This window comes from Mercenaria mercenaria, chromosome 13 (assembly GCF_021730395.1).
Source record: "Mercenaria mercenaria strain notata chromosome 13, MADL_Memer_1, whole genome shotgun sequence".
Classification (NCBI taxonomy): domain Eukaryota; kingdom Metazoa; phylum Mollusca; class Bivalvia; order Venerida; family Veneridae; genus Mercenaria; species Mercenaria mercenaria.
In genome coordinates this window covers 11,335,510-11,355,543 of record NC_069373.1, presented here as the reverse complement: position 1 = coordinate 11,355,543, position 20,034 = coordinate 11,335,510, and the positions used below count along the sequence as shown (strand labels likewise).

Here is a 20,034-nt window from a genome sequence, read left to right as displayed (position 1 = left end):
ACTCCGATGATTTAGAATACTTTTGTAAGTAAAAAGTATTACTGGCAGTGATTTGACGGAAACGTAATTATTTTTAAAATTGGCACTTTCATTTCAAGAGGCTTTAGGACTATATTCCTTCACACCCGGGCTGAATTTAAACGTAGTTCACGCGTTCTTGCCATTTTTCCAGCATGCGAAAGCCAACCATATATTTTTTTGCAGTTACACCGAAGCAATATAGTACATATTGCAATTTTGCCAGCTTTTGATGGTGGAGGAAAACCACTACAGGTGCCTCCGGGCTACTACAGAAAGTAATTTCACCTCGGGTTTTGCAAGTGCAAATGATTGCTTCTGGCCGTCAGTCCTTGATGGTGCTAGATGGTGTATAATATTATTTGCTCATACATAATTATTTAATTTAATAATACTTATTTTGCACTCTTTTGGAATAATATCCTCGAAACTTTTAGTTCTATACCCAAATTTTCCAGTTTCAGAGTTCAATTCTTTCTCTCTGTACTTCCGGTATTTGTGGTCATGATTTTTGATAAGATGATGTATAATGTCTCTGTACACCTCATACACCGCTGAACAATAGTAACAGATGTACATCATTCTGAAATCAAATGTAAACTATATACATTATCGAGAAACGACTGGCAACTTAATAAATAAGTACATGCATGATCCATAAACAATATAACAATGAATTGAATTGAATTTTGAAATTATAAATCATGTATTACGTGAAAAAAAAGAAATAAACCCATTATATCATTGCCTACCAACTGTAAATCAGCTACTTCATCCAGCATATTTTTCTATTGAAAAAAGGTAAGGAAAAGGACATATTGAAACAAGTTAAATTGCCCTGCAATACATAGTTAGCAATCAAATAAAACCACATGCAAATAAAAGTTATACTATACGACACTATAGTACAAACATTAATCGAAAATACAACCTTGACCTTCCTGAGTTTCACTGTGTAATTAATAATATAAAATTAATTCAAAATACCACACTGAGTAACAAAGTTATGCTCCGGACACGAATTGTTGCTTGGAGACCGGACTCGAACCTGCGACCTTAATTTTCAAGGAAGGATGACGACTCTTGCATGTCTAAGATAATTTGGCTGTAGTAAACATTTGCGTAACATATTTCAAAATCTCTCGATGAATGATAAAGTCATACGCCAGACAAAACAAAATGTTGCTTTATAAACCTATGGAAAAAATGGAATTAATACCATATATTTGAAATTTTGTCTATGCATGTAGAAATTGCCAGTCTGACACAAAATACTTATATGTAGGTCTGTGTTATTTTTTTTGTTATACCGACATTGGAGGTGGCCATTAATGAATGGGCCTCAGCAATACTTGTATCATTGGTAACATCTGTTTGAAGTTTAAAAATTAATACTTAAAAACAAAGAAGTATTATAGGTCTTTGTTAAAAATCAGTCCATGCATGTAGAATCAGATTCCGGACAAGACACTGCGGGCGGACGAACGGACAGACGAAAGGAACTAAGCAACTTTTAGACCCTAAACCAAACGGACAATGATAATGAAATCAACCAGAATTACTCGACAAGGCAATAAGGACCATACCTAAGTATATTCAAACTGTTTACGGACTGCAAGTATACACATTTTACACAAATTAAAGACGAAAGAAGTCGCAAAAACACAGACAGACAAAACAGATCCAAAATATACATAAAGAAGAGACTCTACGGGGCATATTACATGTCTACAAGACATTTTTTTTACTTTGATACAGCTGTATTCTCGATAGCCGACAGCTGACTTCAACGACTGCCTTTTGCAAATACAGCGGCCGTTTTCGACAGTCTTTTTTTTCGACCATGCCTATTTAACGGCTAATATACTTTTTCAGGAATAACGTAGAACCCGGAAACTTCACACAGGTGTTCCGAAAGGACACATCTGTTCAACCAGATGATAAAATTTTTCACAGGTTGTTCATAAACAAAACAATTTGCGCAAAACTTTGGATTTTTGCTCGATTTTTCAAAGTGAAGAAATTGTTAGCGAATATCTCAAAACATAACGATCGTTTTTGGCCCAGAAATTGTAAATGTAAGCAATGGTCATTCCTTGATAAAACTGTCAAGTTGATTTGCAAGAATTGGCTTCGTTTTAATAGAAATAAATGAAAAACTTTACCTACCTATTTACAGCTGCGTTACATTTCCAGCTGAGTTACATTTCCAGCGGGCGTCAAGATAGCCGGTTATCCAGTGTGATTAAGATGCTCAAGTATTACTAAGCGAAACAGTGTCCACTATTATGGCATTTGTTGTTAAAACCTGCACCGGATATCAATCATTATTATCTCAAAATTAAATATTTTAGCTAGAATTCCCGAATAAGGGAAACTTCGGAAAAGACTTTGAATGATAATCCCCCTTTGTGTATTTCCATTGAAGCTTAGCAAAAATTTCCTTCTAGCGCATATGATATATTCTGTCTTTTAAGAAAATCTGTAGTTTATGGTGGAGGGACGAAGACACGACACATTCTACACGAAAATCCGACGTTTAGAGAACGCCGACACGACAAATTCATCTGTCGAGTTTTCGTGTTGGCGAATATAAATATGTCGTGTTGGCGCCCTTTATTTGTCGTAATTTCGTGTACGTATTACAAGCGCACGTATTATACACGCGCACGTACATATAAGCTTGCACTTACATAATTATATATGCGTGCACCATATATAGGTAGACGTATATATTTACGCGTGCAGGTATATTTTTATACGTGCACGTATATTTTGAAATGTGCGCACGCAAAGCACACTTTCGACCCAATTGGTACACCATACAAACCTGAACAGTGCTCCTAAAATCACGTGACCAGCGACTATTTCATTCAAGGAGTTTATTTTTATAATAATCTCTATTCTACATTATCAAATATTCAATAATACTCTATGTGAATTATTGTTCCTTGTCGGCTTGTTGTTAATATCTTGCTTTTCACAATAGATTAACATTAATTAAAGACGCATAAACACACACTGGCATATGCATCGTCCCTACTGGTATTCGGATATCTTTGACACTACCCTTGTATCTATTACCTGCACAGTCAACCATAAGTGTTCCTTCTCTTGAGAAGGAACAATAAAACGCAGATAAATATACAGTTAGATTATCGAAAGACGGATCATTCAGATATCTAGAATTATATTTTCTCTCTATTAAGGGGACGCATACTTTGAAATTAGAAAAAAGTGGGTGGGGTTTTATAAAATTTACCTGCAAAAAAGTACAAGGTTTTGGTAAATGAAATGAATACTGTTTGAACTGTTATAAGTACACAAAGGATTGCTCACTAAAATAAAAATGAGAAAAACTGAAACAAGAAAGTTATTGTTGAATTACATAAGACTTCTTGTGTACATTCAAAGTCAACAATTAAGACTTTTTGGTGCGAAAATAATAGTGCTTCACTTTGTCCAAACATTTATCAATGTCCTACAGATTCTAATTTAAAGAAAGAATGTGAAATAAGTTCACTGTCTTGCTTTTCATTTCGCGTATGTGAGCTAAAACACATTATTTAGTTTGTTTACAAAGTAGTGCCTAAGAAAAGATACGGTGGTCAAGGAATGCCACATTCCAAAACTAAAAGAGTATATTCCCCTTAATACATTAAACATTTATCGTTACAGAAGTCTAGTGGCTTACAATAAAGGCCTAGAAATGTTGCCATTATTAATTTTTAACTTGGTATTCATGAACTACAATGCACTTAAATATCAAAACACATTCAACAAACTTTTGAAAATGTATTGTCTTAAAAACCCCTAAAATAAGGTATGAAATTTGGTTGAGAGGTCCAATCAATGTGTATATGTGCAAAAGCAACATTCTAGTCTTGTTCACAAAAGTTACTAATACACAGCAGGAATGCCAATGATCAAAACTGTACGAATATACAGTTATCCTCACTTTAATGTCATTTATAATTTGTCCTTGAATTCTCCACCATACTTTTCATAACTCTGTTTGCACGAGTTGCACGAGAATGGTGTCATTCACGTAAAAAACGGGGTCAAATAAGTTGTAAATGCAATATCATCTAAACGTAATTAATGGATTATGCAGTTCAAGATAAACTTTATCTCATAACGTAACGAACATGTATAATGTTGTAACAACAACTTTACTTACACTGATTTAAGTAGCAGTCGGTTTATAAGTGACTTTATTGATTCATTTTGTGTTTTGTTATTGTTGTCAAAAAGTATAACGGAAGTGCCTCACAACTGAAGCGGAAACCAGTTTGATGCGCAAAGTAGTCCACTGTAAGTAATATTTTTTGACAAATGTTCACAGAAATTAATAATTTTCTAATATTAAAGACGAATATCTGAATAGGATTCATTTTTTGATAAGAAATTATAATCATCGACATGTTTTTTTTAAAAATCGTACACGTGCTGACACATAAGTTGTCTCCCGTTGTTTATTAGAGTTACCTTTCGTCCGGCGCAGTAATACATTTGCAGTGAATCGCCGAGAAGTCGTGGGAAAATTAAAAACCATGTAAACAAACTAAAATTAACCACCTTGTCAGATGAATTTCAAGTGATCGACATTATGCATTTAACCCGCCTGACCTGTGTAGCATCTTAGATATCTGTTCTAAGGTATTCATTGTGTAGAATGTCATGTTATGCCCTTGCAATGCTAATCCCACTCTGATTTTTTTGTTTACATTTTTTATCAATGAGAAATATGGCGCCCATCCCAAGATGGACAGACGTGGCGTTAAATTTTTACATGTTTAAGCAAACCTGGTGTGTTAAAAAGAAAATCTCATCCCTTCAACATTATTTGGAACACTGTTATTGTAAAAAACCTGTATTTTCCTTATACAAAAGCTTAATATTTTGTGTTGAATGTACTTTCACAAAGACCTCTGTTTTCCTATTACATTCATAGTACCACATCCTTATCCACAAAATACTGAATATTACAGGTGTCCATCAGTATTATATCAGTTTAGGAATATGTTTTTTTATTTTCCCACCATCGATTTCTTGAATATGCACCCCTTCCGCATTGCTGTATGAACTGTGAATGTAGCAATATGCGTCCCCTTAAATCAACATTTTTTATTACTTCATTTCGAATTTTGTCTCACGACAGTAAAGGGAGCAGATGTTGCACATGAATGTTTGGCATCAAGTTTCTTTTCACCATGATACAGGGAACTTGATCATGCTCATTAAGGTAAATTTGAATATAATTTATACAAAGAAATGATCAGATGTTCAGAACACTTCTATTGGGCCTAACTCCTAAAACAAATTAATGCTGATGCACTACAGCTAAGGATATATAACCCTGCAAATACAATTCGTAGAGCCTGACCCATTACTATGCATGCATGCGAACATAACACCAATATAAATCAAATCAATTCAAGAAATTGCAATTTCACATTACGAAAAGCACTTTACCCAATAAACAATTAATGTAAATGTCTACTGTACAGTTTTCTAATATCCGAAATCATTGCACGATCCTTTACAACCTGTACTTATGACCATAAAATACTTAATGCCTTGATGAAGCAATATAATGATGATATTCTATCAGCTGTCTTGACAATTTATTATTTTCGCTACATATAACTAAACGCAGAACAAAACAATTCCTAAAAAACAAGAGGGCCATGATGGCCCTATATCGCTCATCTGAGTAGAGTTGCTTGCTTGAACAGATTTCTCAGCTAAAGCTTTAAAAACAAGAAAATTAGGAGAGTGGGTCAAGGTAAAGATTAGGCAAGATTACTTTTGAACCTTGTAAAAAATACTACAGGTGTTCCAAATCCTTTTGCTGTAGCTTAGAAAACAAGAAAGTAGGTCAGTAGGTCACAGTGATGGTCACTGAAAGTCTGTTTAAAGATTGGCATGCAAAACTATACATGTCATCAAAATTTCAAAGCTGTATTTTAAAACAACAAGAAAGTAGGTCAGTAGGTCACATTCATGGTCACTGAAAGTCAGTTTTAAGATCAGTGTGCAAAACTGTACATGTCATCCAAATTTCAAGGCTGTATCTTTAAAAACAAGAAAGTAGGTCAGTAGGTCAAGGTTACAGTGAAATGATCCCTAATTACTTGGGGTCATACGGTAATGATAATTAAACAGTCTCTAGGAAATATGATCAGATAATTTTTGAAGTATTTTTCCTATATAACTCATATAAAAGCTATGTTACCTTCGGGGCGGGGCCTCTTTTCACCCCAGTCACATGCCAAATATTGAGGCTGTATGCCTTGTGGTTTTGGACAAGAAGATTTTCAAAGTTTTCCCTATATAAGTCTATGTAAACCGAGTGACCCCCGTGGCGGGGCCATATTTGACCCTAGGAGAATAATTTTAACAATCTTGGAAGAGGACCACTAGATGATGCTACAAACCAAATATAAAAGCCCTATGACCTGTGGTTTTGGACAAGAAGATTTTTAAAGTTTTTCCTTTCGGTTGCCATGGCAACCAGAGTTCTAAATGGAATTCAATTCTTTGAAACAAAAATAAAGAAGACCATCTAAGGAACATACCTGTGAAGTCTCATCAAAACTGGCCTGCTGATTTAGAAGTAAATGTTGTTTAAAGGAAAGTGTGGACGAACGACGGACGGACGGACGCTGGACGATCACAATAGCTCATCCTGAGCCTTTGGCTCAAGTGAGCTAAAAACTGATACAAATCTATGATTTCAAAAATCTATCCTGACATGTAAATGATATAATATATTCAGTCCGTTACATTCATATTCTACTATCACACTATCTTATATTAAAATATTGCGCTGCTGAAGTCACTAAAAGAATCATCGTCACCAATGTCATCGTGCACGTGTCAGCTCGAAGTCCAATAGAATTATTGCACGCATCTTCCGTGCATGACATCATACAACCGCGATACCGTACACCCTCGTACTTAAAGTCACCACACTGACTGTCCAGTGATTCTAAAGAGCATCCACGATAAACCATCTCTATGTTGTCACTGACTGAAACGGACAGATATAAAAAGTGAACTTACACATTCTGTTGTAACAGTTTTTGTCACAAATGAATATCAATATAGCAGATGTTGCCTAGACAGGAAACAATAGTGAAGTTAATTTTCTAATAACAAGAGATATCTTAACTATCGAAAATAGTTAATATTGTTGATTGTTCTAGCAGACAATTATGAATATTATACCATTTCTCTTATAAACAGATAGTAGAATTCATAAAACTGTGAGTAATAATGATACTATTGCACAAAATTGTACTAATGGTGAGATAACTTCCATTGTCTGACTAGATTACTACTGCCACCCAGGAATACATTATTAAAAAGAACAGCCTCTGCCTGTCTGCATCTGATCTATATAAGCAGAATCCCAGAATTGAAGGACAAGCCATATTTATGCAGTTACATGACTGACTTTTTCCTTGGATTCTACAGGTAAGATTTTATGTTAATTTTTGAGAAAATTACTATCATTTTATATACTTTAATAGTTTGTATATTGCGGTTAACTATTTTTAGAAGTACCAGTATATGTTTGAATGATTTGTTGTAATGATAATTCATATTCATAATTCAGTAAACAAAGTGTTTGCTATAAAGAAATGTATTACATGTATTTTATGACTATAAATTCTTATTCACATTCATTCAGTAATTTCTTTCCAGACACTGTACTTTGAATATTCATTTATTTATAACTGAAATTAGATCAGGTGTCTGCGCGAAAAAGATAGTTTAAGTATAACGAATTTCTTACTAATCATTTTGAAAGAGTATCATAATGACAGATTAATTGTTTATTATTAGATAGAAGATATAACTAGATCTTGTATAGTTGCATAATGATTTCAGTTATGGTTTCATGAAAATATGATGCGAACCGTTGTTGCCGGTATCTATATATAATAAGCATCATATTTGTTGTTTGCTCGTTATATTTTCAGTATTTTTCATGTTTGCCCCACGTTTATAGGTAATTTATGACAAATAAATAACTTTTATTTAGCATTCATATTTTACATATACTTGTTCATTGATTACTATTATAGTTTGTGTTATCGTTGTTTTGTAAAAAAAAAAAAAAAAAACATTTATGCAGTTACATGATTGACTTGTTCCTTGGATTCTGCAGGTTTTTGCCCCGGTGGCTTCTGTAACCACGATATAACCGTTACAATTCTGATATACAGACATTCAACAACAGATTTCATTACACGACTCCTTGAGTAAACCATCGGTCCATAGTTTGTGCTACTGACCGGTAGGAAACTGAAGAACCGTTGTCCTGAAAAGTGGCAAACCAAACAGCGCAACACCAAAACTTTAACCTGAAATTCCAAGTCAAAAGGGGGATAATTCATGGAATATTGGTGCAAGAGTTATGCCCCTTGTGCCATTTGAAGTGGGTGATAATGAGGAATAACTATTTTTAGTTTGAAACAAATCCATCAAGTAATTACAGAGACAACAAGAAAGTGCATCAAAAATTTGACCATAGTGCGAACGCGGAAGGACGCCAATGCCAGGTCGAGTAGGACAGCTCTCCAAACTTCGTATAGTCGAATTCCGATGCGTTACCCTCCGTCACAAAGTTTGGAATGACTGACTACATTATTTCCACGGCCATTTATTGAATGGCTGGATACATTGTTTCCACGATCAGTCATTAAATGGCCGGGGTACATTATTTCCACGACCATGGCAGGACGACTGGATACAGTATTCCCGCGATCTTTTATTATATAGCTGGAAATAGCTATATTATTTCCCATACCCATTATTCCATTGAATGACTGGATAAAATATTTCCTCAATCATTTGATACGAGAGTTCCACGGTACATACATGTACATCACGATGAATGTCAGTACATGTTGTATTGTTACGTTATGCATTGATAATGAATGGACGATGACTTAAAGCAAATTATATTGATCTACTATCAAGTAACACCGATGAATGCTACATATAACTGAGGAGGCGTTTAACGAAATACTTTCAAATGAAAATTAATTGTGATAATTTGTATTCCGATAAGGGTTGCATATTTCACTGTACCTATGTAACCAGCTTGCTTGGCTGCATTCTATGCTTCTGTATGATCTGTTACATATTTTATTGTATGACAATTGTTATAGTGTACCAACCTGTATTTCCGATCAACTTTATGCAGAACTTTGCGGGGTAGAGGCCGACAAACCCTTCCTTACCCTGTTGACAATCTTTTTTCAGGTCTCCATACGCCGGATGGAAGGGATCACCGCAATTTGGGTCACTTTTGTTGAATGAATTACAGTCATAGCAGTCAAGGGCTGTTGCTGAAAAGAAATAAAAGAAACAATATATTTCTAAATAGAAATTATATATTGAAATAGATGATAATGGTTTGTTTCGGTGTCACTGTGTAAGTTGGACTAAGCGAAAATATACATTGAGATCATCCTTGTAAAAGAAACATATCTATTTTATTTTCATCGCCTGCATTTTCAATGGTTTCAACCACAATTTACCCGATGTTGTTGTTGTACCAATGAAACTTTTTCACTGTAAATTTACCAGCCACAATTTACAATTCTGTTTCAATAAATCAATAAAAACATTGTAATAAACTTACTTTCATTGAGATTTACACAGAGAATCAAAGTAAACAATAAAAACATAATGTAGCTAATTGCTATACAAGTACTGGTGAAAGGGAGGCGATACAATCGGAACAGAACGACTGTTTTACTGCTGAAACAACATGCTGCTGAATTGAACATTATGAAATGGAATGCTGCTTAATTAGGTATAAGGTATGATTGAAATATTGGCTACTGCTGAATTTGACTTTGCATAATAATTGCCGACTTTTTAATAGCATATTGTCTGACAATGAAGAAAGACAGGTGTCGCAATGCAGTTCATTTTATGACAAGAATGGACTTTTCCATTAATTCAGTCGTGATTTCAGTTTTCAGAGACACATACTTGAACGGAAAACTGTTTTTGCAGGAGTTAGACAGTGTTCCGTTCATCCCTCGATTAGACTGGCTTCCGTCCCTATGTTTGTTTCTTTTTTCATTTTTCTTCATTAACTGTGGAAGCGTTTCTATGTTGACATTTTTATTGCCTCTGGCTTCGAGCATAGGTTTAAAAAATTCAGAGGGTTAAAATTCACATATAAAGTTTGCAGTTTAAAAAAACCCCCACAAAAATGCAGCCAACCTATAACAGTTAATTCTCCATCCTCTAAACAGGGGCCGAAATAACATACCTTACAATATCGGAATGTTTTCTGCGTTAGATTACCAAATGCATTAAAATTAAACTATTCTCACGGAAAATGTCATGTAGCTTTTAATGGAATTCTATAAAGCAAGCCGGAATAAAATATTTTCGCATTGTTTATTCATACTGTTGAACAAACATCCTTCCGCTGGGACTCCGTTGAGAGGAGGCAATTACTCGTTTAATTAAACGAGATAAGGTATCGATTTAGGCTTTTGCAGTTTTCTAGGATATTAAAAGCTGTTTTTATTCTCTAATTACAGAAACATCTGACGCTCTTTCTGCAAGAGGTTTTAATTACGTTCACACGATAAGCGTGAAATTTTGATGACTACGTCAAACTTTTGTATGTTTGCGACAACGAATCTTAATTATTCTGGAACAAAAAAAAACAGAGTTTACACTAGCCAATAGCTAGTTTAAACTGACCTGTATGTTTAACTTGCAATATAACATGAATAAACAGGCTTCTGTACGGTTTTACGGTATAGAAAGTTATTTGGGAATGACTTAGAGCCAGCATGGGTAAAACCCAAAGTTCATGCACCCCTTGCCAAAATACTAATCAAAGCCCTGAAAGGACTGATACCCAATGCATACTAAGTGATATTTCAACCGATAAACCAATCTAACTAAAGTTCATCTCCTATTACGCTACGCTTAGGATCTGAAGACGAGCTATTGATAGCCTTGTTCTGACGACCCTTCCGCTAGCCAATCAAAGGCTTACTTACAACATTTTGCAAGCTTAAAAAACCTATATTTAGCCTTGGTTTTTGATAATAACAATTCTTATGTCGAAAAATGTCAGACAGCCGGTTAGCTCAGTCGGTAGGGCACTTGCTTAGTTAGCAAGGGGTCCTGGGTTCGAGCCCTGTACTGACTGCAAATTTTTCTTACTCTCTGACATTCGAACAAGTCGTCTGATTGGTTCAAATAAAAATAGATTTGCGAAAATAAAAATAGCAATATTGGAAATCCAAAATATACAGAAGACGAATGTGAATGAGTCACCCTAAGATCTTTGTTTAGAAGATCAAGTACTTTAGTCAGATTGACCGATACCCCCTGAAAAATCAACATTTCATTGTGCATAGACCGGTCATGATTTGAATAATGTTGGTCCACTGGACAATGCTACATGCCAAATATCTAAGCTCTGTGCACAGTGGTTCAAGACAAGAATATTTTTTTAAAGGTTTTGCCTAAACAACTCCATGTAAAACTAAGTTTGCCCCAGGGTGGAGCCAATTTCAACCCTAACCCTAATCCTAACCCTAACCATAGAGCGGAGTGATTCCGAATATTTCGAATGTGAATATAAAGTTCATAATTATTCTAGAATACGTTGTTGTTTATAACAGTAAAGTCCTCAGTTGCTCACACACTCGCACAATACCAAGATTATAAAAAATAAATATTGGACTATTTTTTTACATGTCCAGAATGTTTGTGTGGTATGGTCACATAGAAATAAATAGAAGGAAAACTCAAACGACGCGAGGTTGATTTAGAGCTATAGTCAGTTGCTAAAGCACTGACTAAAAATATACATATAAAATGCATATATATATACAATGCACGTATATTTAGCTTTCGTTCTCTACTGTAAGAAATCCTTTTTATATATTTTTATATTGGCATTCAGGTTGTTTGTATTATACAGGTATAATAAGAAGGAATCTTGGATAACTGATTCAAAAGGTTAACCCTTACCATGCCAGACACGACTGATTCTGCCTTTACGACTAGTGTAGATCATGATCAGCCTGCACATCTGTGCAGACTGATCATGATCTGCACTGTTCGCCATTCAGTCAGTATCTTTTTGACCAGCACCCCTTTAAACAGTTAATGGTACTGTCAAAATTGAAAGATGGACAAGTTCATTATAGAAACTTAGCAGGGTAAGGGTTAAAAACGTTTATTATGATGTGAATGGTATGCGTCTCAACTTATGGTGGAATAAAAGATATATCTATCCTATTTGTTAGTAAGCTAATTTATAGCCGCCGCCGGTAACCCATGTGTGGGCGACTCCTCTAGAAGAGTGTTAGTAATTTTAGTGGGAGGATAGTGCAAGATACAGAAGACGCTCCAATTCAAGAAGCTTCTACGGTCTTTTAACGTGCCAGGTGTAAAGCACCCATACAAGGGACTGTTATCCCTATGTTAGTATTTTAGGCTCGAACTCACGAGCCCGGGTTTCGTAGTCAGACAGTATTATCACTGAACCACTGCGACCGCTCTAATTATTATATGAATGGTTATCCATGACCTGTCTGTATTGAACACATGTTAACTTGGTTCATATTAATTGCGTTCATAAGTCTAAACTTTAAAACTAAAACTGTGAAAATTTACTTCTGATATCATATAATAAAACACTTACTAGTATCGCAAGGCTTGCTGGTCAACGTGTGTATATTAATGAGCAACCTGCTCTTGAATATGCGTAATTATCCGCATCTAAGACATGGCATTATAACACACGTATTATCTAGGAGTACGTTCGTTTAACGTCAAGGTATTGCAGTTTCACGATATACCAGAACATAAATACTCTCAATGAAATGCATTTCAATATTTCCGATATAGATTCTACATCGTTTACTAGATATTTCTGTGTTACGACTGAAAGAGTTTCCATGGAAACACATATTTTAACGTCTCATGTCATATGCAGTAAATATATACAAACAAATACATATGAAGGAAGAAAATGTACACGTTTACACAGGAACAGAAAAAATCCAACCTACCTCTATTCCAAATTACTGGAAACATAGCAATATAAATCACATTAATAGCTTTTATGACCGGGGCCATTTTGTCCGCTGCAGGTTACATACTGACCACGGTATTCTGCCGATTGTTTTGTCCTTTATTACTTCATATCATAGCGTATAAATCCCATGAATATATTAAGCAGAAGGAAAGAATATCTTCCTATACACAGACATTGATTCAGTCACACATATGAGTAAGCTTTATAACTCGATAACATGTTTCCTACAGATCTGTGAAAACTAGATTTTAACGGTTTTCTCCGAGCATAGCAACATCCAATGCTCGATATGTTGCTAAAAATAGACCCAATAAATGGTGGCATTGGTTTTTCTGGAAATCAGCAATCTATTAGATATGATTTTCATTTCGATGCAGCGCTTAATTAGTTCACTAATAAATCACAGGTGCCCGTCCAGTCTTGGTGCCAATATGGTTGCGCCCCCTCCAAAAAAAAAAAAAAAAAAAAAAAGAAAATAAATAAATAAAGAAATAAAAAAATAAAACCACTGTTTTAAGCCTAGAACGAAAAAAAAATGAAAAAAAATCCCTATATAGTATATACTCCCTTACTCCATATAAGAGTATAATAGAGAAGATTTTTTTTTCATTTTTTTTTTCGTTTTAGGATTAAAACAGTGGTTTTTAACTTTTTGTTGAGGGGTGGGGTGGGGGAGAGGGCGGCACCCATATGGGCACCAAGACTGGACGGGCACCTGTGTAATAAATTTGATTCATTTAATGAAACTGAATTCAAAATACTAATCATTTATAATCGTTTAAGTTGTAAAATGTATAGCCGACTTTGATAATGTCACTGATGTCAATTGGTGTCAATTTCATATACATATCATATGGCAGCGTGTGTGACATTGATATTGTCATCCCGAGGGCAGAATGTCACCCTATATGTAGCTGAGAATTGCTGAAGAGGCGAAAGCCGAGTGTTGACATTCTGTTTTGAGGGTTGACAATGTCACACACGCTGCCATATGATATTTAATTTATTAGAACGAACAAAATTTAGTACACAAAAATGTTTAAAAATGTTTTTAATTCATTCAATTCAACGGTGCGCGGTAATCGCCTGTGACATTGAATAGTGATGTCATTACTATACATGTACAAGGGAGGCAATCATTTGGCTAAAAATAATGAAGCAGTTAATTGCCCTTATATGACATTCAAAATAGCAGCGCGGTCACATGACCTGACAGTCACTTTTCCCGTATTTTGTTTTCATTTTTCAACTGATTATGTATGACACTTTGCCAGATATTCTTTGCGGTAATATCTGAATAAAACTGCACATAATTCTCGTTATAAAGCACAGCGCATTTATTCCGGTCGCAGGCCGGTGTAGATTTCACCTTTGTCTGGAGTGAAGGTCATTTAATTAACAGCTGATTAAAACTCTACATTTTGATGAAAAATTCCATAGGTTTTCGAATGGAATAGAATGTATTTTAGGGGTGTGCAGGTGCTCTATGCTCTATTGTTGTGTTTTTGTTGTTGTTTTTTTTTTTTTTTAATTTTTTTTTTTTTGACAGTATAATCCGTTGCAAGACTCTCTATAAGGATATAGCTCACGTCATTAACTAGACTGTGTAAGTCTAGTCATTAACCTGCCAAGTCTGCCACTCTAATCCCGTAAATGATTTACCGTCAACTCGTCCCCTATGCAACTCGTCCCCATTTTGGTCATTTCATATCCCTTGACGATTTCAAAAATGGTCATCATAGTTCGGCCTCTCCTTTTTGTCAAAGTTTCCTAGATTATGATCAGTATAATAGATCTAAAATATGTGTTCTGTAAAATATGTTAGAACTACATAAAAAAACATAAAAATTTTACTTTAGAAAACTACATTTTGTTCTGCTTTATAAATACCCGATCGTATGTAAAAGTGTAGAATGGATGTACACGTTTCGTAGTTTAAAGTGTGCATTGACTTATGCGGAGGGTATCTTTTTTAAAGATACTTCTTGTATTATATTATACCAGATTTATATGGGAGGCAGTAGATCTAAACAGTTTTTAGAGCTTCTCGGACTACTGTCGCCTACAATGACTTTCGATCAAAACCTCACACTGTAACCACATAGAGCTACCTGAAATAGATCTAGAAATATTGTTATATTAATATGACTGTGTGTGTCTCATTACAAACCATCAGCAATGCATGTCTAACATCTAGTTTTTATTATTATACCTCACTTTTGTCTACAATGATAAAATTCCATTACCCATAAATGAGATATTTAAATAAAGTATGACTATCAAAAACATTTTCAACCTTTCTGACACGTGACCGAGCGGAAGTGACTGTCAGGTCATGTGACCGCGCTGATATTTTGAATGTCATATAAGGGGAAATAACTGCTTCAATGTTTTCAGCCAAATCCTGAAATGATTGCCTCCCTTGTACACATATAGTAGTGACGTCACTGTTCAATTTGTAAACAGACGATTCAGACGAAAAGATAAAACAGTTGAATTAAAAACTTTTTTTTTAAATTTTTTTATGTAGATCTACTTAATTTTGTTCGGTGTAATAAAATAAATATCATATGACAGCGTGTGTGACATTGATATTGTCAACCCTCGAAACAGAATGTCACCACTCGGCTTTCGCCACGGGTGATATTCTGCCCTCGGGTTGACAATATCAATGTCACACACGCTGACATATGATATTTTTATAGGTCACAATAGCCTAAATAGTTTTCCCTATATATTCTTTATAAAACTGACCTTTTTCAAAGAGCTACCAAACATAGCTAGACCCATTTCAGAGAACAAATCCTTACCTCATTTTAAAGAGTTATGATAAAACTGATATAAAATGAAGAGAAAAGTAGGGGTCATGTATCTTCTAAGAGAGATTTCTCTGGTCACATTTACTTACTGTAAACTGACATCAAAATCACACTGCTGTGACCTGGAAGTACTACTCATACTAAAATTGAGCTTGACTTCACCAAATACAACCTGCTCTCCCATTTTTCCTACCAAAATGTCAACAATACATCCACAATGAAATTTAAATAAAAACTAGCCTCAATTTAGACCTCTGTTGCCTTAGTGTTCAAATACCTGGCAGCCATTACGCCACTAGACCAGATGGCTCCCACGCTGGTTCCTTTAGTTTAGTTAGGCCTATAAAGTATACAAGTCCTGAATTTTGTGCTCTATCGATCGCGAAATCTGATGACGAAAAATCTAAATTTGTCTATTTTCAAATGGATGCAGAAAATTCCTGCAAATGGTAGCACCAAGTGCTACACGCAATTTCACTCAGGTGAACTTTGACATTGTTTACAAAGAGAAATCAGTTTTGTGTCATTTTGAAATGCGTTGTTCGGCTGAAATGTATAGTTCCCGGAATAGTTCTAAAATGGTTTATTTTTGAGATTTTTGTTTTATTTATATATTCAGCACAATGTGCAATATTTCCAGTTTTTCAAAATGATAGAAATTGAACTTTGTTTTAGAAAAAGTTCCGGTCTTTCATTAATATTTGCCAGCGGATGCTTTCAAATTTTAAGTGAAAAGGCTTTCTTGTCCAAGAGAGGTGTGTAAAGCGAAAAACTGTGTTTACACATGTAAAGGATCCGTAATAGATAAAGAAGATCGGACAGTGCAATGCTATACTAAATGGATACCCCTAGCACAAGGAGAAATATATATTTCAGTAACGGAATTAGAGGTAAAAGAACAATCATATATTTAATTCCCTGAAATAAACATGGCGGCGAAATATTTTAGAAAAACTGTGCACGTGTTTTGCGCATTAGAATGTTTAACGACATTCTTGAAAAAGTAACGCTCGTATGCATTATTTCGGCATTTCTTTGACTTGAAAATACATATTTTGTAGCAGTTTGAGTTGCATACGATACCAAAATTCTACACCGAAAATATTCATTAATTTTCTTTGAGTGCACTGTGGAGATAGGTTCAGCGTAGCTTTCATACTCGCAAATTTACCTACAGATATATCATTTCAACTTTTACCATTTATTTTTTGTGTCCTTGCATTTCCCAAGCTGTTTCTAGGATTCTAATTTTTCACATGAATTTCTAATTTCAATTTGCGGAATATCCCTAACACATATGATAGAATGAACATGCGTTAATTAAGCTTTTCCCGTTGTTATTTCTTGTATGTGCAGTGCTTATACTTGTATATGATGTGCTTAACACTGTATATGCAGTGCTTCCATCTGTATTTGCGGTGATTTTAACTGTGTATATTGTTGTTTCATCTGTGTATGTGGTGCTTTTAATACTATATGCCGTGATTCCATCTGTATTTGTGGTCTTTTTAACATTATATGCAGTTCTTTCTACTGTATATGTGGTGCATTCAGTTGTATATGTGGTGCTTTCAACTGTATATACGGTTCGTTTAATTGTATATGCTGTACCTTTATATTTATATCCGGTGCTTTCAACTTTATATGCGGTGCAAATATTATGTGCAAACTACATTATGAGATCGGAATATTACGAAATTAAGCGAATATTTCCAAAAACATCCGACTAAGATTATTTCCGCGAGAATAAGTCATACTCTTTTGTTGTATATCTAATCTAAATTTATTTTATATCATTATACAGATACGAGCAGTAGACACTCATAAAAACTTTTAGGAATTACTTCCCTTTATACGTAAATTTTAATATCTTTTTCATAGTTTATATTTTCTTTGATCCAATACTATTCTTTCACCAATTTAATTATGTTTTTTAATAATTTCCTGATAGTTGAATGCAACATTTTGTGGATATGTTTGTTTGCCATCGTCTATTTTTTGTAATATATTTTTGATATGTATACGTACATTATCCAACGGTGAAAGAGTACTTGTTAATGTACCATTTCCGTGTGGGGACTTATGCTTCTGCGTACATAACATACTAACATACACATATACCTTTAATTCATACAATGTACTTTCATATTAACATGATAGCTATAGTCATTCTCAATGAATCATAAATGTGTTTCGATTTTTAGCGGGAATTTGCCGATCCTATTCTGTCGTTCATTTCGCATGAACACCGAAAAAAGAATAGTTTCATTTCTTATATTTACATTATATTTTCTTTCCATTTGTAAACAAGATAATATTATAAATTGCATATATTTTGCACAGGTGGCATTAACGTACCTAGGATACAGTATGGGTCCATGAGCTATATGCACTTAAATTTATTACAATTATAATGTTTTCTTAGGAAAAAAATAGCAAAAAGCCATTTTGAAAAAAAATTGCACCTGTGACAATGAGCCATGAGAAAGGTAAGTAAGAACAGTTTGACATGTGCATTGCTTCCAGGTCCGTATATTTTTTTCAAAACAATATTTCCTTATCAGTGATTTGCCGTCTTTTGGGCAAAAGAATAATCTTTCAGAAAAAAACTTACTTCAAAGCCCAATTCCAAACCCTTTACGCATCACGAGCAAGCAACGGCGTACGAAACGGTAGTGTTTATCCGAATAAATCCCACACATTTTTCGCACCGAAGTCTCTCCCCTAAAACAAATCAAGTACACCATGTCAGTTAAATTTTCATCATTTTAATATTTTATTGCCATTTTATTACCTCCCCTTATTTTGATTCAAGGTCCCCTTTTCCACCGCTTGACTGCAGTTTTTTTTTTTCTATAATTTGTATTTCTTATTTTAGTTTTTATCTTTTTGTTGTTTCTATTATTATATATGCGTGGTTAGCTTTTAAGAAAATGATAATAATTTAATTATTATTACTACTATTTTAATTATAAGTACTGCTAATTCTCACATATGCTTCAAACTTTGTCATGATAGGTTTTATTTTTTCTCTACTTCATACTGAAGAAATATCTGTTTCGATAAATATGTCAGATGTTTTCGGCGATGCTCGTTAATTTTCGTAATAATGTGGATCTCATAATGTTGTTTCACCATAATGAAGTACACTTGAAATCACATGTGCAATATTTTCAGGGCTTTTGTACAGGAAGCCTTTATAAAGGAAACTGGATCCCGTTTGCCATACAAACGATAGGCAGGAGTACATTAAACGTCTCAGTTACTGATCTAAGGGAAGGTTTGTAACTGTAACCATGTTTTAGTGTGTCATTGATATTCTGAAATGAAATTCGTACTGCTAAAATACTCAGCTACGTTTCCCTGCAGAATCCATGATAGAACTACATGTCACTGAATTAACACATATGATAGAATTTAAAAATGTTAATTGTACTTTAAATAAATTAAGCCTTTACAGTTGTCATTTCTTATAGGATATAAATATCTACTATAAATCTTTACGTAGCAAGCATGTCTGTGATAGTGGCAGTGTAATATATACCATAAATATATATATAATTACCACAACTAGGGCAATGTGTGCCCAAATTTTGGAGTCCCTCGTAACTTGAGGGATACAGTTATAAACAAATACACATGCTCCAGGCAAAACAAGCTGAAGGGCTACATTTTGAGAGCCTTTTTACAGGAAGCCTTTATATAGTAAACGAGATCGGATTTTTCAAAAAGAACGGAACCGGGCAAAGAATGGCACGAGTGCAATATTTTAAAGACCTTTGTACAGGAAGCTTTTATAAAATAAACGGGATCCCGTTTATTATACAAGGGCTGCGGACAAGAGAAGGGTAGGAAATATTACGTTTAATCTACGTAAATCTGAATCAGTTCTGCTGTATTTGACACTATATAGCATTTTGATTTAAGAAATATTAGGTAAACCGTCACTTTATATTGACCCCGAGAACTTCTAGAGTACTTATCTTATAATTTGTGCGAAGCTTGAAACCTGCTCAGGAAATTATAACTTTTGCATATAAAAAGAGCACTATTCAACTGTAAATCATATTGGTACAGTGCCTTCTTCCTGCC

The 20,034-nt window shown here is 34.4% G+C and overlaps 1 protein-coding gene across 1 annotated transcript; it reads right to left on the bottom strand.

The window, feature by feature from the left end:
* Nucleotides 1-2,883: 2,883 nt before the first annotated feature.
* On the bottom strand, nucleotides 2,884-13,393 carry LOC123528947 (uncharacterized). The gene is made up of 3 exons (XM_045309032.2): nucleotides 13,098-13,393; nucleotides 9,213-9,383; nucleotides 2,884-7,054 (listed from the first exon to the last, which is right to left on the bottom strand). Exons 1-3 carry the CDS (start codon nucleotides 13,162-13,164, stop codon nucleotides 6,828-6,830), a joined length of 465 nt encoding a protein of 154 aa, XP_045164967.2. The 5' UTR covers nucleotides 13,165-13,393; the 3' UTR covers nucleotides 2,884-6,827.
* Nucleotides 13,394-20,034: the final 6,641 nt, after the last annotated feature.